Below are 25,501 nucleotides of genomic sequence, written 5' to 3' on the forward strand. Positions count from 1 at the left end.
CCATTACATTAATATAGGTGCTTTACGTAGAAAACTGACATACTATGACAGGGTATGACACTGTGTTGAAATATAATGTTGTAAAGAAGGGGTTAACCCAGGTGTAGTTGAGGGGGTGTGACTTTGAGCCTATTTAAGGCTGATTATATTCATTTGTTAAATGGACATGACTAAGGATGTAAATCCGAAATGTTGTCACTTTTTTTACTATGTTGGCTTAAATAAATACTTTTTATTCAATTTATTGATGGTGCTGCTATCCTCTCTTTGGGACTGATATATATTGGAGAGATCAGGGGCGTGATCCGATATACGGCGCAGGTTTCGGTGCAAGTGTGGAAACCTACGCCGCCCGTAGTTTCACCTTGCACAGCGACCTATCACATATATGGCGCTGGCATTTGCTAAAGTGCCGTAAGTCGGACAAACTAGCGATGTCCAGAAATCAGCGTAACTACAAATTTCTGGAGTCGCAAGTGACTTACGGCACTTTAGAAACTGCCTGCGCCTAAAAAAAAACGGACTAAATAATTAAATCTCCCGTTACTGTCTAAAACGCCTCCCAAACATCATCCCGACACGTAAACCCCTCTATCCGCAATCCCCCCTCCTCACTCCTAACAATAAATATATTAACCCCTAGACCGCCGCTCCCGGACCCCGCCGCCAGCTACATTAAATGTATTACCCCCTAATCTGACCCCCCTACACCGCCGCCACCGTGTAGCCATTGATAGAGTACAAGCTAAGGTTGCTAAAAAAACAAACATTAAAGTTTTGGACCACCTCTACTATAGACAAACTTTTAACCATCATCTTTTTCAGGCAAGGTATATTTTATACTGACCAGATTAGGGGATACATTCTTCATGTATTATAGACACCTTGTTTTCTGTTATATATAAGCTCTAATTTTGATTTAATACAAGTGCCTTGTAGTCCTGCTTGGTCTTTTGCTACATTGATATTACTCACTTTTACCAAGCGGGACTCGGCACTTCTCAGGAAGCACTAACAGCGTGAGGGTACGGCTGGGTGAGGAGGACCTACCAGCCACTGTGAGCCGCACGAAGACGCATACCGGAAGTGACGTCGGACGGATTATCGGAAGAACCAAGCGGTTGTGAATAGCGGAGTGGAGTTTTGGGGTACTCGGCAGAGCTGTGGACGGCAACAAGCAAGGAGGTACATTGTGGTAAGAGCATTTACTCTAATTGATACATAGACTTGCTTAAATTGTGCCAGGAGGCTCCTACATGTACATATACAGATATTCCCTCTATACCCACTCTGCTTAGACCGCACGACTAAACGCATATATCTACACACGCTTACCCATTTTTTTGGATATTAGTGACTGTGCTGCTCACCTTGAAGGGATTTTTTGATATATCATTTCCCTTTTTATATTACACCCGCGTCTAGCAGCCCTTTAACGGGAGACTTTCCTATTTGAGCTCTGTCAAGCTAATTTTTTTCCCTTGGGCTCGGCGCAATTACATGCTGTGTTTTTTCTAAATTTGCTTCCTCTTCTCCAAAATACTTACACTGGGGTTAATCAATCATTTATGCACCCCAAATATATTTGAGAAGTTTTAGAGCTCTATAAATATGGACACTACAGATTTATTTTCGTTAAAATCCCTACAAGAATATGACATTGAGAGACTCTCTTTGGAAGACACTTTTACTAAACAAATAGAGACACTTTCAATCAGTGAAGCATTTTTGCAAATGGAAAAGATACTACTAAAATAATACAAAACATGGTGGGGACAAGCGTGCTTTAGAAAAATATCTACTAATGGACTTAATACCCAGAGGACTGAGACTGAATAAGTATCCTACTTTTCAAGTAGATGATCAGGATTTTGTAAAAGAATGGAACATGGTTTTGAGTGAATGCTCCCAGAGCCTTATGCATCTTATAATTAAGTTCAAAGCTACTCAACTAGCCAATGTGAGGGAGGAAATGGTCAATATACAAGCCAATTTAAACACATATATAGATCATCCCAAATACACTGAGTTTGATAAAATCCTACAAGACACAATAAAAAAGTTCAGGACAGATCTAGACAATTATAAACTCAGAAAGTATAATCGTGACCTCACTGATTATACAAATAACAGGGTTTATACTTGGCATAATCGTTCTAATTCCCAAGAAAAGAGACAGAGAAGATCTAGATCTAGGTCTAAAGTAACTAATGTAAATTCTAGCGACAAGCAGGACAAAAGAGTAACCTTCTCAGATCCGGAGATATCTGATGAAGAGAGGCCCACTACTAGTGACATTACCAACCAGAGTAGTCAACCCTCAATAGACACACAAAGTACATTATCAAAAGCACAAAGAGACATTAGATCTGAACCTGTGTTAACCAGGAACTCTGCTAAAAATAAAATGAGCACACAGTTGCCCATCTCAGAACATCTGAGTAATGCAGACTTCCTGGCGAATGATGATTCAGATCCTAAACCACCAATTCCATCCTCTTCTAATTTACCCCCTAATAGGATGGTTGTACAGCAGGGTTTTCAGAGTGCCATACGGTCAACCGAGGGGGGAGGAAACGAAGGAAGAGGAGGAAGAGGCAGATGGGGTGCAAGAAGAGGCAGAGGCAGAGGCAAAAGGAACAAATACAACATTTAAAAATAATTAACCTATCATCAATAGAGTTAAATGAGACAGAAAAACAAGTTCTGGGTCTGGGTTTGGGATTTGTTCCTAAAAATGATTTCAACCTTTTCGATACAAATAGTTTGATGTGAATAGAATGGTAAGAGATCTTACACTTAAAAAATTATTTTGGGGTAGAACTACACTCCCCCCAGACCCGGTTGACAATTTGTCCATGCACACTGATGCTATCTCTAATGGAAACATAACTAGTCAAGATGTTTTTGACATAGTTAGTTTCCAAGATACTTGTGATTTGGTTAATTTGCGAGAACTTTACTCAGAATCGAATGTAGCCAACCAAGGTCTAAAGACCTCACATTCTGGCTTTAGACCACGCTCAGTGTTTTATCCAACAAAAGAACGTGGTCCATTCCTAGAAGCCTTTCATAAAAGGATTGAAGAGGACTTAATCAGTCTCTCAAAAAATCATAAAAGGACTTACCCCAATCTCACTATTTCACAAAGCGAAGCCCTCAAAAATCTGAGTACCAGAAATGATATAGTAATTAAAGACTCAGACAAGGGCGTGAGTATAGTCATTATGAATCGAGATGACTATGTCCTGGAGGCACATAGACAACTTTATGATGTTAATGTTTACCAGAAACTGAGTAGAGATCCCACTGATATCTTTAAGAAACAGCTCTGGGGATCTTTTTGGATGATGGTCTTGAAGAGGGCATTTTAGATAGAGATACAGTTGATTATCTCTTTGTCCCCCGACCACTAATATCGGTCTTCCATCACTTGCCAAAAGTGCACAAATCTATAACAGAGGTGAAAGGAAGAACGATAGTCTCCGGCATAGGCTCCCTTTTTGAGCGTCTATCCAGTTGGGTAGAATCCCTTCTTCAGCCCCTTGTGCTTCAGATCCCGTCCTACCTCAAAGATACCAAACATCTTTTAAATTTTCTATCAGAGGTCAATTGGGACACGAAGTGTTCTTGGCTCACAATAGATGTGGTGGGTCTCTACTCGGCAATCCCTCATCAAGAAGGATTAAGAGCGGTGGAGTTTTCTTTAAAACAACATAGCAACTATGACCCTTCACTAATAGACTATATCATGAGGGTGTTAGATTTTCTTCTGAGCCACAACTTTTTCAAGTTTGAGGGTGAGTACTTTCTGCAGAGACGTGGGACCGCCATGGGGGCCAAATTCGCCCCTGCCTATGCTAACATCTTCATGGCATGGTGGGAAATATCCCACGTCTATGCAGAGAGTAACCCCTTCAAAGGCTATATTAAAACATATAAACGTTATATTGATGATTTATTGATTGTCTGGACTGGTAATGAACAACATCTGACGGACTTTATCCAATATATCAATCTAAATGATTTAAACTTACAATTCACTTTCCAGCATGATACCATACAGATTCCTTATTTGGATCTCATCCTTCAGGGTGAACCCAACTCTGGAAAGGTAGTCACCAGTTTGTATAGAAAGCCCATTATGTCCAATGCATTGCTACATGCACGTAGCAATCATCCTAAGCACACAGGTTTTGGATTAGCCAAAGGGCAATTCATACGAATTAAACGTAATTGCACCGAAGAGGCGAATTTTTTGCAAGAAAGTGAGATCCTCAAATCTCAACTTCTAGCAAGAGGTTATGCAACTAAAACTGTCAACAGAGCATTCCTTGAGGTCAATAGGATGAATAGGTGCAGTATGTTGGCCAGCAATACTAATGGGACGCGACAGAGAACTTTCGATCGGTCAGCCCCCCTTTTTGTGACGACATACAGCTCACAATTTGATCAGATTTGCAACATAATAAACAAACATTTGCCTATCCTATCAGCAGAGGATAGTCTCAAAGACTATGTCAGCAAGGGCTGCAAATTTTCAGCCAGAAGGGGTTGCACACTTTCCAACATACTATCTCCCAGCATGCTAAAAAAAACGAACCACAGTAGCAAGTAGTTGGCTCAGTGTCAAGGGGCACTATAAATGCCATTTCTCTAAGTGTATTGCATGTGGTCACACCAGAGTTACGAAAAGTTTCCAGTCGAAAGTAACTCAGAGAATGTATAACCTCCTGAGTTGTACCAACTGTCGCTCGTCCAACGTTGTTTATCTTGTGGAGTGCACATCATGTAAAAAACAGTATGTAGGGTGCTCTACTAGGGAAGTACGGTCGCGCATAAGAGAGCACCTCAACAATGTTGAGAATGGTGCTGAAGTATCAGACCTTGCTAGGCATTTCATCACTGTGCATGACAAAAATGTCAAAAGCTTTGTCTGGCAGGTCATTGAACAGATCAGAAGCCCAGAAAGAGGAGGGGACACCTCAAGTAAATTGATGTACCAAGAAGCATTCTGGATATTCCAGTTAAAAACTAGAAAACCCCTTGGTTTCAATATTGAGGGAGACGTTATTAACTTTTGGAAAAGAATCAGATAAAGGCTGTAACAATTTAGTATGTGTCACAAAAAATTCCATGCACACCAAGCACACAGCTCTATTGATTAGTATTTTGTAAATAAAGTTTACTTAAGGATCTATTTCGAATACACAAGAGTGGTAGCATAGTTTACTACATACAACAAAGTATACTAGCCATTTGGGATGATATAATATTAGCAACGGCTAATATGGTCAATCTTTATTACTTATTTCTCTGTATACATTTGTCTTCTTATCTATAAAGCTGCACTGTACAATGCACAGTTTAGACAGTCCAAATCCTGTGTTTAATCAGTTCAAATGGAGTTTACTGAGTCCTGTAATGCCTAGTTAAGGTTATTAATAATAAGTGCTAACAAAGTTTTAGGGTATCAATTGAAGCTTAAGATAGCAATCATCCCCAATAGTTAGCTCTAGCCGGGACAACCAGTTATAAGTTAACAGTTAACATGCTCCTTATGCCTTGACTGTCTCTGATTGTTAGAAAGTGTTTTAATTCATTTTAATACATTGTATATGTCTTTTACAGCTTATACCTACAAGATGACAATATGAGTGTATTTCTCCCTGGCTAGAAAGAAACTACGGTTGCCTATACAGTTCATCTCTTAGGTGAAACTTAATGTGGTAATAGATTCAGTTTATGTTTTCTTTACGAATTTATATGTATTAGTTCATTTTGTATACATTGGTAACAATTGATCTAGTGTAACTAACTAAATCAACTTGTCTAATAGAGGAGTCAAAAAACTCAATCTATCAATGCCTATTATTGTGATACTTATCATTTAATACTGACAGCTGCTTCTAATCTGTGACCCTGAGCACTTGCTATTTAAGCCAGTAGCTCCGGGTCACAGATATGTCTATGAGTAAGGCTATTCCCTAAGCCGAAACGCGTAAGACACTTTGTCTTAGGAGCTGTCAGGCTCGTTTTTGTGGATTTTAATGTTTGAGAAATAAAGCTCTAATTTTGATTTAATACAAGTGCCTTGTAGTCCTGCTTGGTCTTTTGCTACATTTCTGTTATATATCCCCATATCATTTGAGAATATTAACCTGAGAAGGGCAGTGTTACTGTGAGCATACTGCAACAGCCTCTACAATGACTTTTTTGTTATTTGAAAATTGTTGTGTGGGACAATATTAGAAAAGGTAGTAATAACCTAAAATTAGAAATCTTTATCTTTATAAAATAAAAGTTTATATGACAGATACATGTTGAAAATAGAAGACCATTTTTCTAAGTCTTCCCAAGAAATTTCAAGGTCGTCCGGGACCACTGGATGACTGGGTTTTTCAACCCCTGCTTATATACATATGTATTTATGTGTTAATATGTGTATATACACATATAAACACATAAATATATACTGTATGTATATAATCAACATCAACAAACCACTCCACAGGTAGGTTCAGCCGTCTGGATGCCGAAACTTGGCGAGAGGGCCAGTAGGCACAGACAACTTAAGATGACCACCTCGATAACACACTCCCATGCGTGTTTCGGGGCTCTGCCCATTTTCAAGGAGAATACTACACCTCAGTGTCCACCAATTCATATAGTGCATATGCGTGCTTTGATTGGGTAGAAAAAACAAAAAACACACCTCTCAAACATGACAACACTCCTGCATGCTCCTTCATCAAATTCACAGTGAACACTGCTTCTATATACTTTTAATATGCACATTTGGGAAATCCTAATATTTATATATATACAACTTCAGTATGTATCTTCATTGCTTGTTATTACCTAATATTTACATGTGTTAGTTAAGGAGGAAATTACAATTACATACAAATCATTACTGTACCTATACTATTCCTCTAATCCCACATATTTTGTCAATCACAAAATAGTAGCCTCCAGAAATACTTAAAGGGCCATGATACCCAAATGTTGAAACACTTGAAAGTGATGCAGCATAGTTGTAAAAAGCTGACTAGAAAATACCACCTGAAAGATATTATACCCCAAAAATTCCTCAGTAGCCACATCCCATTGTAAAGGACTTTTAAGCAGCAAATCAGTATGTCTGTCCCGGGACAGCTAAGGGAGTGAGCTTTTGTGCACTCTCATGTTATTACCCTATTCAGTTTAAGGAAGTTTACTATGAAACCTCATGAGAGTTAAGTGAAATCTCATGAGATCACAGTAAAAGAGTTTATGACCTCAGCACTGTTGATGCTGATTGGCTGCTGTTCATTTCTTCATTTTTTTTATTTATTTTTTTTAAACTGCAGCTGGGCAGCAGTTGAGTATAACTTTTTACACAGAACATACTCTGGTGAGCTGAGGAAGTTGTGAGGTAAAATATCTTCCTTTTTTACATAGAGATGCTCAGGTGATATTTTCCTGTCAGCTCTTTACAGTTATACTGCGTCAGTTTCAAGTGATTTAGCATATGAGTATTATGTCCCTTTAATAGAAAGTACAGGTCCCATTGTAATAGAAAAGAGTGATCTATACAAGGAAAGCAGATCTCTATATAAAAAACCAGGGGATATCTCTATTCAGCCCCCTTGGAGATAGAGTATTCAGTTTCCTAATTCACTGGGCCTCCTTTCTAAAAAGAAACTTCTGTCTATCGCCCCCCCCTATTCTAGATAGTGGAGCATCATCAACAATTTGAAACCTAAGTTGACTTTTATTTTGAGAATGAGTAATGAAATGGTGTGCAACAGGTGCATCTATATCTCCGTTGGTTATGGTTGCCTTGTGTTGTCTTACATGGTCCCTAACACTCTGTGTGGTCTCACCCACATACGCCAGTCCACATGGGCATTTAATGACATATATTACGTAACTTGAGATCAAAGTATATGTATTTTTTATCCCAATCTTACATCCAGTGTGGGGATGTGTGATATAGTCACCTTTAATTAAAGAAGTGCATTGTGCACAATTGTAACAAGGAAAGGAACCTTTCTTATGTAGGGAGTGTGCAGAACTTGTTGAACCCAAAACTGCCCTCACAAATTCATCCCTGAGATTCCTTTTATATGAAAAGAGTGGGGGATATTTAAATACTTCTGATATTTGGGGATCCTCTTCTAATAGATACCAGTGCTTTTCTACCATGGATTGCCCTCACAAATTCATCCCTGAGATTCCTTTTATATGAAAAGAGTGGGGGATATTTAAATACTTCTGATATTTGGGGATCCTCTTCTAATAGGTACCAGTGCTTTTCTACCATGGATTTTAGTTTTCTACTATGTAAACCGTATTGAGTGACAAGGGGGATAGAAAATGTAGGGTCAGATTTCTGTCTAGGGGATAACAAACTTTGTCTATCTATCTGTTGTACTTGTGTCAAATTATCTTTCACAACATTCTCGGGATAACCCCTGGCCTTAAATTTATTAGCCATCTGGTATAGCCTGATTTGGGCTTTCATAGGGTCTGAAACAAACCTCTTAGTTCTCAATAATTATCTATAGGGTAGGCTTTTAATCATTGCTGGGGGATGAAAGCTATCAAACATTAGTAGATTGTTTCTATCAGTAGCTTTACTAAATATATCACACTCTAGTTTGTCTCCTCTCTTAATGACCAATGTGTCTAAAAAGCTAACATTTTTAGTGTTGGACTCCACTGTAAATTTCAGAAAATCAGTTTTGAGATTTGGTTTATTCACAAAAGAGTTCAAGGAATCTGAATCACCTGTCCATATGAAGAATATGTTGTCTATATATTAGTACCAACGTAAGTACATGCTCTATATACATATCCTCCATGTAGACAGACTGCTCCTCAAATCGTCCCACAAATCGATTTTCATGTGTGGGAGCAAACTTACATCCCAAAGCCATGCCCCGGGTCTGGACATAGGTGTCCTCAAACAGGAAGTGATTCTCATACAGGATGATCTCCAAAAGGTCTTTCATCAATCATGTTTCAGAAGGAGTATATAATCCCTCTTTCTCAATGTAATGGAAGACACTGTATATGCCCAGATTATGAGGGATGTAAGAGTACAGACTGGAAATAGCCATAGTAACCAATTTGCTATTAGCTTATATTTTTAAAGTTGCAATTTTATTCAAGAAATCTGTGGTATCCTGAAGATATGAGGCTACACTACCAAGTAGAGGTCTAATGCGGTTGTCCACAAATATTGCAATGGGTTGAAAGGTATAATCTGTCCCTTCCCCAATGGGGCACCCTGGGGAATTGTTATGAATTTTGGGCAAAGCGTAGAATACTGGAATTATGGGATATTGATTAATTATACATTTTGCTTGTTGTGCTGTGATTATGGGCTCGATGATTGAAAGCACTCTGGGTTGGCGAGATTATTAAAGAATGCTTGCCAGTCCTTCTATTTCCCTGGTGGAATGATCTAAAGCCACTTTTTACCCTGAAAACAGGGTGTCTCGCTAAAGGGCGTATACATTTTCATATGCACAATGCACAATAAAATTTGTATTTTAAACATCATACAAAACAAATATTTGAACCATTCACACAAAAATAAGCAGGGAAAAATTGTATTGTTAATTTGCATCAAAAATCGTAACAAAATTCTTCACAAAAAAATTGTATGTTAACAAAATAGTAAAATTTGTATGTAATTTACACAGGAATAAATCAAATGACATATGCACAGCGTAAATCGTAATTGTAGTACACTGGATGTGCAAAAATCACACAGAAATTTGAACTTATAAATACAAAATGCAAAGTGTAATTGTTGTTTTTTCGTAAAATGGGCTGAACATGGGCATTTAGGAAAATGTCTCTCTAATCCCAGCATAATACAAACACTTATAACCCCAATAGAAAAACAAATGCATACTAAAATATAGGCAAATGTAAAATACTCTATGATGAAAACAGCATAATGTGAGTTATATTGGCTGCAGGGTTTTAATTTTAAAGTGCTCCCCCTGCTCCCTGCTAACCTTGCACTAAGTAGTGAAGTGTCCCTATCCAGTGAGCTTCATTACTTTTAATAGGAGCCATCTCGCCACTCACATGGACTGCCCCTTTTATTACGATCATTGCACTGGGGCAGCCCTGCGAGAGTCAGCGAGAAAAAGTATATTTGAGCTGGCAAAGATTATATCATCAGCCCCATGTCTCTTTCCTTTTGCTTATTCTACTATTGCCATAACCTTTTTTTGTATTTTTTTGGTAGGATCTAAATGTATGACCTTATAGTTATCTTCATCTTGCAATTGGCGTAATATTTCCATTCTGTACTTGTCCCTATCCATAATAACCAGGGTACCACCTTTATCTGCTGGTTTCAAAATGATGTCTTTAGCTGCCTGAACACCTCCAATAAGTGTTCTCTGTGACAGTATTAGGTTATGATATTGTCTATATTTAAATGTTCTCCTCAATTTTTCAAAAGCCCTCTTAACTAAGGTAATATAGGCCTCCACAGAGGAATTAATAGGAGGTGGATGAAATTTACTTTTGGGTTTAATACCTCTCAAATGAAATTGAAATGGAGAGTCTTCCATTGTGTCTTTAAATGTTTGTGATGGATTATTTATGAAAAAACTTTTCAAACATGATTGTCTATAAAACCTTTGCAAGTCACATTCAATTTAAAAAAAGTTAGGTTTACTGGATGGATTGAACGATAGACCTTTCTGTAAAGTCCTTAAAATATTGTCATCAAATATCTTACTGGAGATGTTCACAAACAGCTCTTCTTGGTGTGACTGTATAATTATCTCTTGTTCTGGTGTGTTGTCATTCGATAGTTGGAATGACCTGCCTCTCCTATGTTTTCGCCCCCCTTGTTTCTGTCTCTTCTTCTGAACCCTCTGGGGCCTCTGCCCCTGGTAGAAAAATGTTGTGAAGAGTGTTGTAAAGAATCACTCCTATCACTGTCTGATTAAGACTCACCTAGTAGCTCATTTTGTTTAGGTGTTCTTCTATTGTTTCTCCTAAATGGAACGAAATCAGGATTTCTCCATTTATATACCTTATTATTTTGAGAATCTGTTAAATCTCTTTGAAATTTTGTATACTTCTTAGTTTCTAGTTGTTTCTTGAAATTATTTAAATCGTCCTTCAACTTTGTTTTCATATTTCTGAACTCAGTTTATGATTTAAGTGATTGCATTGTACTTTCTAACATAAATGTGAAAAATAAAAAAGGGTGTGTTAAACTGAAAAGTTCATTCAGGAATGGAAGGATATATCCGTTCCTAGAGGAATTTCCTGGGGGTGTGGTCTTCAATAGATCCTCAAATAAAATGAGAAAAAGCACAAAATATTGCAATTCTGTAAACCCACTGGAAGCACTTGTTAGAAAGGGGACAAATGGTTATTTACATTTGTTGGAGCTAATATAAGCTCTGTATGATGCGCACACCTACTTTATACTGGTAGACAAACAGTATCTCACAACGCAATTATAAAATAAATATTTATTAAAATCTTAAATAACGTCACAAATGCAAAGTGAACACCATACTTTAGAGGGATCTGAGAGACAATACAAAGATTATCACAGTCCAGAGTCAACCACTGTGCCGGATAGATGCGGATGGAGGGCAGAAGCTTAACCCGATTAACAACCACAATCCTGCACCGGTTAGGTATCACTCCGCCCTTGGAGTCACTAGCATGTTTTGATGTAGTAGTGAGAAGGGGGTGACACTCAGAATGCTTTAGGCCGTATGGAGATGAAGTGGATCCATATTATGGATAGCCAACGGCCTTAATAAGGATTTTGAGGTCCACCACTTTTTATGAATATTTTACATTAATTTTAATAATACCATTGATTCAACAGTCATGGCTTTTAGATATGTTTGTTTAATATTGGGCAATATTTCCTATGTAAAGGTTTCATGCTAGAATCCCCCTTTTTTATGTTGTAAGAATCTCCTCTAAGATTGTGATTAATTTTTGTTTCTTTGTCTTTTAGAGAAAAGAAAAAAGGGGTCATCTCTCAACTGAGCACAATTTCTTTCCCATAGGGACGCCTAAGGGAAATGTATGCATTTGTTTGCAGTGTGTATGTGCTGTATGCAGGTCTGATTGGGGATAGGCTGGGTCCCTTTCACCTTTATTTACCGTTTGGAATTTTTATAACATTAAATATTAAATTTAATCTTTTTGGTGTGCTGAGTATTTGTTAAGTGATGTATATAATCAGATACATATATATTTACACTTTGCTGCCATCTCTGTGCTACTTACCCCATTCGCTGCGCTCTCGTAAACACAATGCTTCCCAGCTGTCAACTTGTAATACCTGTGAACATGTGCGTACTCTGGTATTACTTAGTGGAGTGCTAATATTGCTTTTGCGAAAGCGACATTTAGCAATCCAATTCTAATCTGGCCCTAAGTATGCTATGTCAAGTTTCAGATTGAATACAGCTGCATACTTTTTCTGTTATTATCAAACGTCTACTAACCTTTCGTGAATCAACTGCAGCATACATAATGTCCATCCACCCTTTGAAGGTTGCCTGCAAATAGAGCAAAAACAATAAACGGAGTGTTAAGTATCTATCAGTATTTCTAACCAACTGTAACAGCTCATTAAGATCTTTCCAAATGCATAGTTGTTTTCACACCAGATACAAAAGGGTTTTTACAGTATGGAGTTAAAAATTAATGCCCGGATCACAAGTGTATGAAAACAATTTGGTCTGCCCGGCTAACCACTTATGGCTGCCAGAGAGGACTTAATACAATGCAGAGAAACATGTTACAGCAACCTCTGGCTGCTAAAAGGTTAAACATAAGACAAGTCCTTTTTATTAAAAAAATGTAAATGTTATTAAAAGAGGAAACTTACCACTTGAAGTAAAGCAAGATATCCAGCCCCCACATTGTCAAAATTAACTTTCACATTTTTCCATCGGGCACTTCCATTCGCCTTTATTATCTCAAAGCACTGAGTTTCATTGTCAACAACACTGATAGAAATCATTTCGCCATTTGTGGTATTAACACAGTGATAGTACTTGCCAGCAAACAGATTTACCCCCATGATGCTGAAAATGAGCCAGAATATAAGACAAACCAGGAGCACATTCATGATGGATGGAATTGCTCCAATAAGGGCATTCACAACCACCTAATGTGACAACCAGGAAAAAGAAAGATATGTTAGCCAATCAAATTGATCCTCTGTTGCCAGATTATAAAAGTAACGCACACATGTAGGTTTAGACAAACACACTGCATAAAATGGAACACAAATAATATGAAAAAAAGACAAATTAAAAACCTGATAGTGGAAAGATGAACGCACAGAAATGTGAACTGTAGAAAAAAAGGAGATAAACGTTAAACAAAACATACTACATAAACAATATAGTTTAAATAAAAAATATTATAAAGAACTCATAAAAAGCTGATGAGCTGAAGAAAAGTTTAAAAATAATATAAATGTGATAACAGAAAACAATAAAAGCAGACGCAACAAAAATAAAATATGTGGATATTTAACGTAATATAGTATTCGCTCTAGTTCATGCATTTTGTTATTACTAAACATGCTTTATGCAGAATAAAGCCATGGGTATGTGCTTTTTTCTATTGATGTGATCATGCTCTAAAACAACATTACCAATTAAAAAAAGGTAATTTCACTAATTAATTATGAATTATATTTTACTATCCATTCTGCAATGCAATTAAAATGGTTATTGTTAACTAGTTTTGGCTGATTTTTTTCTCTGAATTTTACCCATACAACATATAATTTGCAGAGTTTCAAACTCATTTGTAAAATGGTTCACCATTAATTAAATTATTATTTTGTTCAGATCCCTGATTATCCATCAGTATTCATCAACTTGAGTTTTACATTTCTAAGATTTCCTTCTTTTTATTGATTTTGGTCATCCTTGTTAAACCTTATAATTAAAGTAGAAAAATGTTATTGAAATAGTTTGTCTGTGATACATAAAAAGTGACCACCACATACAAAGCAAAAAAAAAAAAGTTTGTAATACTCAGTTTCATTCCATTTTGGAATCAATTAATATCCTTGTGCGAATTCAATTGGAATGTTAATTTTCATCACTGAGCTGTTGTTATGACAATCAGCTAAGTGATAAAGCATGCACTGTTCTTATCATTATACCATTTAAATTACTTGCTGAATTAGTATATCAATAGCATTGCCAGGCAGTTATGAAACGCTGTGATCTTTCCTATTTTACATTTTTGCGTGCATATAAATGAGTAGGTTATTGCTTCAAACTCATCATTGTGCATTAATGTATATTTAAGATCAATTTCTGATGCTTATACTTCAATGGTACTGCTTGGAACTGTGAACAGTGGCTATAAATATAATCATTATTATTTTCTTAGTTAGCCAGGAACAATATTATTGTATAGCGACATAAAACTGACAGCAATAATTTTCATGAGATACAAAAGCTTTATTACAGCAGTTTCATTTAATTGCTAGATAATGTATTGTGCTACAAAACTAAGGGTATTTTTGAAGAGTTATTGAAAAAGAAAATGTTATATTGCTCTCCAAATAAGAAGTAGTTTAAATATAACAAATGAGAAATTTACAGTGGTTTTATGTGTGCATTGTGGACTGAATATTTATGTGAGAATTTTTAAATAAATACCTTTTATTTTCTGTCTATAAAGATAAAAAATCAAAAGCTGCAGCTTCAATAAGTTGTTCTATTTTCAAGAACTATAGACAGTCAACCTGTATTCATGTGTTTGAGTATTGTTTGTGTTGTAATTTGTTTCCAGGGAGAGGTGGCATATTAAACAGACATAAAAGAAACCTTTCTAATAATGTAAACTCATGTATGCCACCCAATTGCATATTATTTCATCTTTTATGGCATTGGTGTCTTATTTCCTAACACATGGGGCCTGTAGACCAATATTTAGAAGCTTTAAGGGATGCATATAAATGTAAGGCTTTTAAACACACAAATATTAAAATTATGTCAAATCGTCCAGTGGTACTGGCCAGCTTTAGGTAAGGTTGCAAAGTACCTTCTATCTGCTGTTCTACAATCCACAGGGCAGTTTTGAGTTCTAGCCACCTTGTTTGCCCAACAACCAGAAGTCCCAACAACATCCATCTTTAGTTAACTTTTTATGGTGCTACAAAAACTATAGCACACATTATTAGTTCCACTATTTTCCCAGGGGCCATAAATACTAGTGCTGTTCTCATGTACTTTTTGGAATATACACTCTTGAAGGCATCAATTATATAAGGCTTCACTATCCCTGACACTTGCTGAACCTTTTGCCAAACTGACATCTCCTGAATATATTTTTTCCAGCCTCCCCACTCCATTTTACAATGCCTGAAACTCTTGAGCCCAGAGCACAGCACTAGCAGATGGTTGCTGCGCTTGGGGTAACTTTTAGCGACTAGAAGAGGGAACCACATATGGTCATTTATTTCAGTATGTGGATATTCATAACTAATGTGAGTGAGAGTGGGAGCTAGACCAGGGGTGGCAGAGAACTGTCATTAATTGTGTCTACTTATCAAATTTGAATTATTTTAATGGTACTAGTAGCAGCTCTTTCTCTTCACTGCCTTCTCATCCATCTTCCCACAGATGCAAAAACAGCTCACCTCCATCTTCACACTCTCTAATGTGACCAAAAAACCCTAAAAGGCTTACAGACATGTACTATATAAATACATATTTATCACTAGAAATTTTATATATGTTAATTACAGTAAATAAGGGTTTACACATCACTCCTGAACTATGCTTCAGAGAGTGCCTTTAGAAAAAAAAGGCTGTTACTTTATGACAAGAGAAATGTACTTTTATCTAAGCTACCCATCCCTAAGGAAAGCATTTCAGATGTACCTGAGCTTGGTTGCCATGGTGCATGATAATAAGCAATAATAAGCAATGACTATATCCAATACTGCAGAATGTCATACAGTTAATGTGGTTTCATGTCAGTGACAGGAATAGAAGTGTGTAAATACTTGACTAGGGCAGGACTTGACAAATCAGGTAAAAGTGTCACTAGAACAAAGCATTTCCAAAATCTAGGAGCCAGTACAAAATATATGATTCATTTTCCATATTCCATGGTGTCTGTGGATAGATACACATATGATTGCTTGAGAAACTAATTTAAAATATCATATGGCAGAAACACATGCAGCCTTTGATTTCCTGTACCACTCCTTGTCAATCAATGGGTTATACCACTAAAATGTGACAATCTCAATAGTGCTTTAACCTCTTCATTATCCAGAACCTATGCAGCAATCTACTTTACAATTTGTATTGTTGAGCACAATCTACCATTTTCAGAGATTGTAAAGTAGTACTTGGCACAGAGATGTAAGTTAACCAAGTGCACACTACATAAATGTTTAACTGAAATATTTTCTATTCATTGTAACAGAGAATATCCAAACGTCTGATTTCTAAAACCCCTTAATGCCAAAATGATGAAGAATAATTAAAAAAATAACATTTAGTGATTATAAGAAATAGGTTTCTGATATATATATTTCATAACACAGCTTCCTTTTTGTTTAAGTTATATCGTGCAATACTCACTTATATTCTATTACAGGGTCTAATATTGCTTCCGGTTTTCCCTTTCAAATCCCACCTCAGTTTTAAGATCATGTTTAGAAGTCCTTTGTGACAACCTTTAATAACTAACACTCTGCCTCTCACAGTTTGCCTCCCTTGGGAGCCAAGTTATTATCAATACCGTAAATCTTACTTATATATTTGAAATTTTCAATTCTTACGTAGTAGTCTATAATCTTAGTGTATATTGGCACTGCGGTTGTAAACATTTTTCTTTTTTTGCCGTACAATCCTAGCACAAGAAATGTGACATATGTATCCTTAAAATTATTCTTCAGATTTTTACTCAATTGAACTTATATTTAAAATCATATGAGTGATATCAGTGTGTAGCTACAGCTAATGTTATTATGATTTTTTTTAATCCACCCATTCCTCACACTTTATCAGCTGGTCATATTTTGATAACAAACTGCTACCTTAAACAAATATATAGGACATAAACAATTCTATTCAAATCCAGGTTTAAGATTTAAGTTACATTTACCTCCCTCAAAAACATTTTCAGGGATTTCTTGACTGTAGCGCTTTTAAAAGGCACCTAAATATGCTCAATTGTGAATTACTCTCATATGGGCTCTTGGTTAGCTAGAAACATTTCTTCATCCAATCAATAGCAGATATAGACATAATTTATGGAGACCATTTTTGGGGTGGCATAAATAAGTATATTGTTTTAACTCTCATCTTTATGCGGTTTTAAAAAGGCTCTGGGCTTGAATAGGAATTTTATTGTCCTTTTTATACTGATGCTAAATGTATGCAAATTCAATACATTTTTGTATTCCTTTTTAATTTTTGCATTTACCTCATTTATTTACATATACATACCCAAATACATATGAAGTATTTAACTGAACTGGAAAGTGTGTGTATACATGTATTACATATATATATATATATATATATATATATATATATATATATATACATATACATACACACACAATATGGAGGCTGTTCCATTTAAATACTGCTAAACTTAAAAAATCATTTGTAATCATTTTTTTATATTTTCTAATGTGTTTTACTAAGTATTTAATGTAAATATTTTACATTCAAATGTGCTTCTATGTGAAAAACATTGGAATGTAAAATATTCATAACTACTTTTGGGTTTAGCGATATAGGTCTTAAACGGTGTCAGGCTATCATGAGAGTGATAAAAAAAAAAAACACTTAAGTGCTCTCCACTGAAGTCTATGGGGAGAAAATAGCCAAAGTCCGGAAATTAGCATGCATCGGGTTTTGCTCTTGGTAACCTTTTACTATTAACTTGTAAACACGCCTTTAAATGAAACCTTTCATTGATTCATCACAACACTCTCTGCTTTTCTGTTTCTCCCCTTCACTTTCACCCTTACTTTTTTCCTCTACATGTTTCATTCCCTCCTTCTGTGTTAGACTTTTATCGTTCTGTACCACTTCTAACTTTATCCATTTGTTTGGCAATTTTCTACTGATTTATGCTGTTATGCACCTACATCTCATCGGACATTCACTGTTGATGGTAACGGAATAGTTGAATGTTTTATCTCATGCAAAGATTTATGCTACTCAATATCGGTTTCATATTTTGCCTTTAACTAAAGTCAATTTTATTTTAGGCGACTATTGCTTTGTTTTTACTATATGGTATTGGTATTATTATATATAGGCTGTGATTTGTAGTATAAGCATCAGAAATAAATGAGACAGACTTGATATTTAACAGATCTGTGCATGCAGCAAATACTAGATTTAAACCAAGATACAAAACTTAAGAAGAGAAAAAGCATTTCCTTGTGCTAAGCAGTCTTTAGTGATATTATAAAGCAGCATAACTAAAAAAGCTGTAGCCAACATTATTGAAACAGGCACCTTGTTCAAGCTTTCAAAATACAGAATTTTCCTTTTTATCAAGTAATCAAATGAACATTCAAGCTGCATGCCTTGGCAAGCTAAATTTGTGTGAACATGTGTCCGGGAGTCCAATTACATTGGCTACACCTAGATATAAGCTATTTTCAGTTAAGTTACCAAAGATGGCTAACATAGAAATCAAAGAAAAAATATTTTTTTTTTTAAAGGGACATGAAACCATTTTTGTTTTCTTTCATGATTCAGAGTAAACATGAAATTTTAAACAATGTTCCAATTTACTTCTATCATTACATTTTTCATTCTCTTGGTACCCTTTGTTGAAAAGCATATCTAGATAGGCTCTTAAGCTTCTGATTTGTGGCTGTACATGTATGTCTCATATTATTGGCTCACCCATGTGTATTGCTGTTTTTTCAACAAAAGATACTAAGAGAAGGATGCAAAATAGATAATAAAAGTAAATTGGAAAGTTGTTTCAAATCTAAATAATGAAAGAAAAAAATTGGGTTTCATGTCCGTTTAAGACAACTAAAATAAACACAGAAAGTATTTAGCAATGATTTTTTATGTTCTGCCGGTGTTCTGTATAATTTTCCAACCGCGCTACGTTTTCCGACCTACGTAACGCGTACAGCCACATCTATATGTAAATCACGCAGACGCAGATGAAAAAGAGCGGTTTCATATCCGCAATCTTTGTTTAAGGAGGCTGATGTTAAAATAGTGATCAGATGGTTATATTTGGCTGTTTTGGGTGCAGATCTTGCTGAAACATAAAAAAATAAAACATAAACACAAAAAAATATGTATGGTATTAGCTTGTGATGATAGCGTTAATTTTATAAATGTATGTTTCAGGCTATGTAAGAACAAATAATTGAAACCTATCTCTAGCCTGAAATATAAATTTATAAAATAAATGCTATCATCACAAGCTAATAACATACAAAATATTTTGTGTTTATGTTTTTATGTTTCAGTGAGATCTGCACTCAAAACAGCCAAATATAACCATCGGATCACTATTTTAACAACAGCCTCCGTTTCAAACAAACATGGCAGATATGAAAGTGCTCTATCTAGATGTAGGCTTGGCCGTACGCGTTATGTAGGTAGCAAAACGTAACACAGTAGGAAAATATTACAGGACACCGGCAGTCACATTATCTTATCAATCCACATAATCTTGTTTACCATTTTGTATCTATGTGATTCAGCATCATAATTAATTCTTTGGTAAACTCTTTAGTAACATCATTACGGTTTCATTGTAAATTTTAAGAGGGATGTCTCATTTTTGACATCGGAATAGTAGAATCAATGTTTCCTTTTTATATGCTCCACTACTAAATTAGAAACACAGAAACTGATATAAAAATGTTGATTTTTATAGATTTAAACTGTTATCTATATTTATACATATTTGATAATTAATTTCAATCTTTAAACTGTAGTTTTTTCTTTTAACTCAATATTACTTCTGATGTGCAAGTTATATATGATAGTGTAACATTTGTTTGCAAAAATAAAACCTATAAAATATTTATCAAACTTCAACATTTATTTTGTATATAGAACAAATGTAAACATTTGATAGTTTTAATACATATGGCAACACACTGCCCATGGTGAACCGATTGGGGACTATATGAATGTATCAATACCACACTACTGAAACTGACATGCAGTACACAAAAAATGTTTGTTTTATATTTGGATTCATTTTAAATTGAATATTTTTTGCAAACAATTTAAGCATATTTTTTAGCAAATTGATAGATGTATATTTTCTGTGTCCATTTCATTCACATTGTTTTATTGTATGCCACAATATAAACAGTTTATACTTTTTAATGGATTTAACTAAAGCTTAAAGAGATAAAATTCATAAAACATTTAACATTGCCATTAAAATTCCACATCTTTGGTAACTTTGTTAAAAAATGAAGAGTAAGCAGGTATATTAATGCAGCTATTTTTTATGGGCAGCAGTCATAGTTAAACGCCTCTGTGTCTTGATGATGTTTTATTTCAAACCAAAGAATATTTGTTTTCTGTTTTGAGTATTTTTGTATTTATTTTTTGGAAATGATATTGATTTGTCACTATATACTGTAAACTCTTCAGTTCTTTGTGACTGAAAGATAGGCTGGGACATTTATCAAAGATCTTATTAAGTGGTGACAAATAATTGTACTTTCTATGGTATTTTTGAGATCTTTGTTTTCGGTGAAGGAAATATCTTCAGTTCCTATATTATTCTTTGAAACCTGTTCAATATAGTGTGGTGATATTTTATGCACTTTAGTAAATAGGGGCCAAAGAATACTACAGGATTAGGAAGCATTTCTCTCACTGAATATATTTAGCCTGAAGCTTATTTAACAAATATTTCAGAAAATAAGCTTCATAGAAATACCATAGAGGTCTTATTCTCCACTTCATTATCTATGTTTAAGAACCTTTGTAGCTATACCAGAATTCATTAATAACATGCATATTGCATATCAGAGCTGGTGATTTTTTTTCGTATCTACAGTTGAGATGTTCATTCCACATGCATGTTATTAGACATGCATTAATACTTCTAATTCATCTTACCCTCATCCCTTCAAACCGTGAGAGGGCTCTTAGAGGTCTCAATGCTCTGAGGGTCCTAAGGGACTTAATTGCCCCTAATTCTGAGTAGCCCAAGGCATTAGCTATTAAGCTAACCAAAGAGACCTACACAAAAACAGAAGAAGCAACAATTCTAAATGTTGTGCACAAGCCACTACCCAAAGTTTTTTTCAAGCTTTCGTTTCCCAGAAGAAACGCTGTTGGCCAGTCTTTGCATCTCAGCGATCCTGTTACAAAATTAAGTCATGTTAGTGAAAAAAATAAATATGTTAAAAGGCAAGTGGGCCTGAAATCCTGTAGAGTCAAGAGGCTATATGACCCAGGAACTTAGAAACACAATGTTGTATATATCAACTTGACTTAAAAAAGCATAAATGAACCTGACATTTAAATTGCAATCTTTAATAATTATAAAACACACTTCCAGCCTATTGGGCTTACCCTTATGCCTTCAAATCTTGATAAGGCTCGCAGAGGTCTCAAAGCTCTCAAAGTCCTTAGAGACTTAATAGCGGCTAGTTGATCATACCCAAGAGCCACCGCCAAAAGGGATATAATAGAAATCTGTTCAGAATCAACAGCATCTTTAATCAACAATTCAGAAACCATTTTTTTTTAAAAGAATAAAGGCTAATCCTTTTTTGTTTCTTTCTTTTTTTGATAAAGAAAATATATTATTGTATCAATATTTTATCAATATATTATTATTATTTAAAAAATAAAACAGGATTGCTAAATTCTGCAATGCAAAATATTTCCAAAAAATATTGTGTGATCATTCTCCAATTACTACATTACTCTAAAAAAAAAAAAGCTCTCGCATTAAAGGGACATTGTACGCTAAAATGTTCTCCCCTTTAATGTATTCCCAAGTTCTTTACCTTTATTTGGTATTTGAAATAGTTACTTTTGACTGATGTATCCCAACCTATATAGAAAAAAATTTAGGAGAAGACATTAGCAGTGGTAAATCTTTTAGTGGGGGGTATGAGTAAGTGATCGATTTTATATGTGAAATAGTTGGTTGTGCTTATTCAACTCCCCCATCCAAATGTACTGCTTAACTTGCAGGTGCAGCCCATTGTTGTGGACATTTGCAAAGGTATGGGTTAAATGAGAAAAAACAGATATTTTAAGTACAAAAATAATCATAAATAAACAATTCATTTAATACCCTGTATAGTACAATATAGTTTTAATGGGATATCAAAGAGTAGTTATATTTTTTATGCAGCAAAACTAATGGCATTTGTAATGTTTATAAATTTAGAAGATTTCTAAGTCCCATTAATAAATATGCAATTGTTTTAAAGAATAATATTGATGCAAAATAAAACAATAATCATTAATGGATACTTAAAAATAATTTTATGATGTAAAATGAAGGACAATTTCAAGTGTAGTATACAATTAAAGGGACAGAATACTGTAATATGTTCTCCCCTTTAATGTGTTCTTAAATATGCTTTTTACCTAATGGAGTGATTCAATTGTTTACACATAGCTCCTTCATCTTTATTCTCTCATTTGTAATAGCTGATTTTGCCTATTGTATCCCGACCTATACCAACAATTTCTCAAGTTAAGTTCTTGTTACAAAAAAAAATCATGTAAACAAGACAGTTTAGATAAAATAATGCTCCGGCTGGGGGGCTGTGACAGAGAGGTACTAAAATGTTAATTTTCCATTATTTAAAAGTATTGACCTTTGAGTAAATAGTAATAAAGAAGATAAGGAGGACGTTGTGTAAATAGACAGATAAGTTAATGAATTGTTCTCTTCCTACAAGATCAGCCCACTATGGGCTAGATTATTATCAGTTAGTTGTAGAGCGCCAAAAGATTCCACATCGCTTAACAGATTCCATAGCACTAGATTACTAGTGGATCGTTATTTTGCGCTACCGTTCGTGCATTAACTTTGCCAGATGAAGGTTTTTTGCTCTTCTGGTTGCACTCGTATAACAAGTTGAAAGTTAATGCACGAGCAAAAACCAGACTTGCGCAAAACGTTGAACTATGAATATCGTGACCGCATTAACGTATTCTGCAATAGAATTCAAAGGAGCACCCAAACTGATAAAACCCATACTCACGCTCTAACCCAACCACATTTGTTCAAGTCCGCTAATCCTGACATATGTTATGAATAGTTCACGTTCCAATGTTTTTAACATAGAAGAATATGTTCTATTTATTGTTTTATATATATATATATATATATATATTGATTTTTTTGTAACACACATATATATATATATATATATATATACACTATATATATATATATATATATATATATATATATATATATATATATATATATATATATATATATATATATATATATATATATATATATATATGTAAAATAATTATATATATGTATATACAAATATATATAGGAATATCTATTTAAAAATATACATGAAGAACATTGTAATGTTAAATATTTACAGTACATACACAGTTAAACACTTTTTTGAATATGAATATTGCATAAATATGATTTTTCATATTTCAGCTACTTGACTTCAAAGGGATCCAATGCACTTATTTATATATATATATATATATATATATATATATATATATATATATATATATATATATATATATATATATATATATATATATATATATATATATATATATATATATATATATATATATATATATATATATATATATATATATATACATACATACATACGATTGGATGCAAAAGTTTAGGTACCCCTGACAATTTCCATGATTTTCATTTAAAAATAATTGGGTGGTTGGATCAGCAATTTAATTCAAATAACTGAAGGACCCAGTAATATGTCAGTAGTGAAATTAGGTTTATTGGATTAACAGAAAATGTGCAATATGCATCAAAACGAAATTAGACAGGTGCATAAATTTGGGCACCCCAACAGAAATATTATATCAATATTTAATAGAGCCCTCCTTTAGCAAAAATAACAGCCTCTAGATGCCTACTATAGCCTGTAATGAGTGTCTGGATTCTGTATGAAGGTATTTTGGACCATTCCTCCTTGCAAAACATCTCCAGTTCAGTTAGGTTTGATGGTTGCCGAGCATGGACAGCCCGCTTCAAATCACCCCACGTATTGGGGACTGGGATGGCCATTCCAGAACATTGTACTTGTTCCTCTGCATAAATGCCAGAGTAGATTTTGATCAGTGTTTTGGGTCGTTGTCTGATTCCTCAACATTATTCTCAAGTATCTGCTGATATTGAGTGGAATCCATGCGACCCTCAACTTTAACAAGATTCCCAGTACCAGCACTAGCCACACAGCCCCACAGCATGATGGAACCTCCACCAAATTTTACTGTGGGTAGCAAGTGTTTGTCTTGGAACGCTGTGTTCTTTTGCCTCCATGAAAAATGCCCCTTGTTATGACCAAATAACTCAATCTTTGTTTCATCAGTCCACAGCACCTTCTTCCAAAATGAAGCTGGATTGTGCGTTTGCATACCTCAAGCGACTCTGTTTGTGGCGTGTGTGCAGAAAAGGCTTCTTCTGCATCACTCTCCCATACAGCTTCTCCTTGTGCAAAGTGCACTGAATTGTTGAACTATGCACTGTTACACCATCTGCAGCAAGATTATGTTGTAGGTCTTTGGAGGTGGTCTGTGGGCTGTTTTTGACTGTTCTCACCATCCTTTGCTTTTGCCTCTCCAATATTTTACTTGGCCTGCCACTTCTGGCCTTAACAAGAACTGTGCCTGTGGTCTTCCGTTTCCTCACTATGTTCCTCACAGTGGACACTGACAGCTTAAATCTCTGCAATAGCTTTTTGCAGCCTCCCCCTAAACCATAATGTTGAACAATCTTTGTTTTCAGGTCATTTGAGAGTTGTTTTGAGGCCCCCATGTTGCCACTCTTCAGAGGAGAGTCAAATAGAACAACTCTCAATTGGCCACCTTAAATACATTTTCTCATGATTGATTCACCTGTCTATGAAGTTCAAGGCTTAATGGGCTCACCAAACCAATTGTGTGTTCCAATTAATCAGTGCTAGGTAGTTAAAGTTATTCAAATCAACAAAATGACAAGGGTGCCCAAATTTATGCACCTGTCTAAATTTGTTTTGATGAATATTGCACAATTTCTGTTAATCCAATAAAGCTCATTTCACTTTACTGAAATATTACTGTGTCCTTCAGTTATTTGATAGATCAAAATGAAATTACTGATCCAAACACCCAATTATTTATAAATGCAAATCATGGAAATTGTCAGGGGTGCCTAAACTTTTGCATACAGCTGTATATATATATATATATATATATATATATATATATATATATATATATATATATATATGTATTTATGAGTTTAA

The 25,501-nt window shown here is 34.9% G+C and overlaps 1 protein-coding gene across 9 annotated transcripts in view; it reads right to left on the reverse strand.

The window, feature by feature from the left end:
- The window catches only part of LOC128638134 (sodium channel protein type 2 subunit alpha-like), a 189,306-nt gene that overhangs the window by 38,439 nt on the left and 125,366 nt on the right, over positions 1 to 25,501 (reverse strand). For 7 of the 9 annotated variants that reach the window (XM_053690036.1, XM_053690021.1, XM_053690011.1 and 4 more), the window contains 3 exons: positions 21,129 to 21,251; positions 12,887 to 13,168; positions 12,501 to 12,554 (listed from right to left, as the gene is read on the reverse strand). In XM_053690036.1, coding sequence (XP_053546011.1) covers positions 12,501 to 12,554; positions 12,887 to 13,168; positions 21,129 to 21,251 — 459 coding nt within the window. The remainder of the gene's footprint in view (positions 1 to 12,500; positions 12,555 to 12,886; positions 13,169 to 21,128; positions 21,252 to 25,501) is intronic. The other 2 variants (XM_053690028.1, XM_053690031.1) reach the window with 1 other exon arrangement.

Source organism: Bombina bombina, chromosome 1 (genome assembly GCF_027579735.1).
Source record: "Bombina bombina isolate aBomBom1 chromosome 1, aBomBom1.pri, whole genome shotgun sequence".
NCBI classification, from domain to species: domain Eukaryota; kingdom Metazoa; phylum Chordata; class Amphibia; order Anura; family Bombinatoridae; genus Bombina; species Bombina bombina.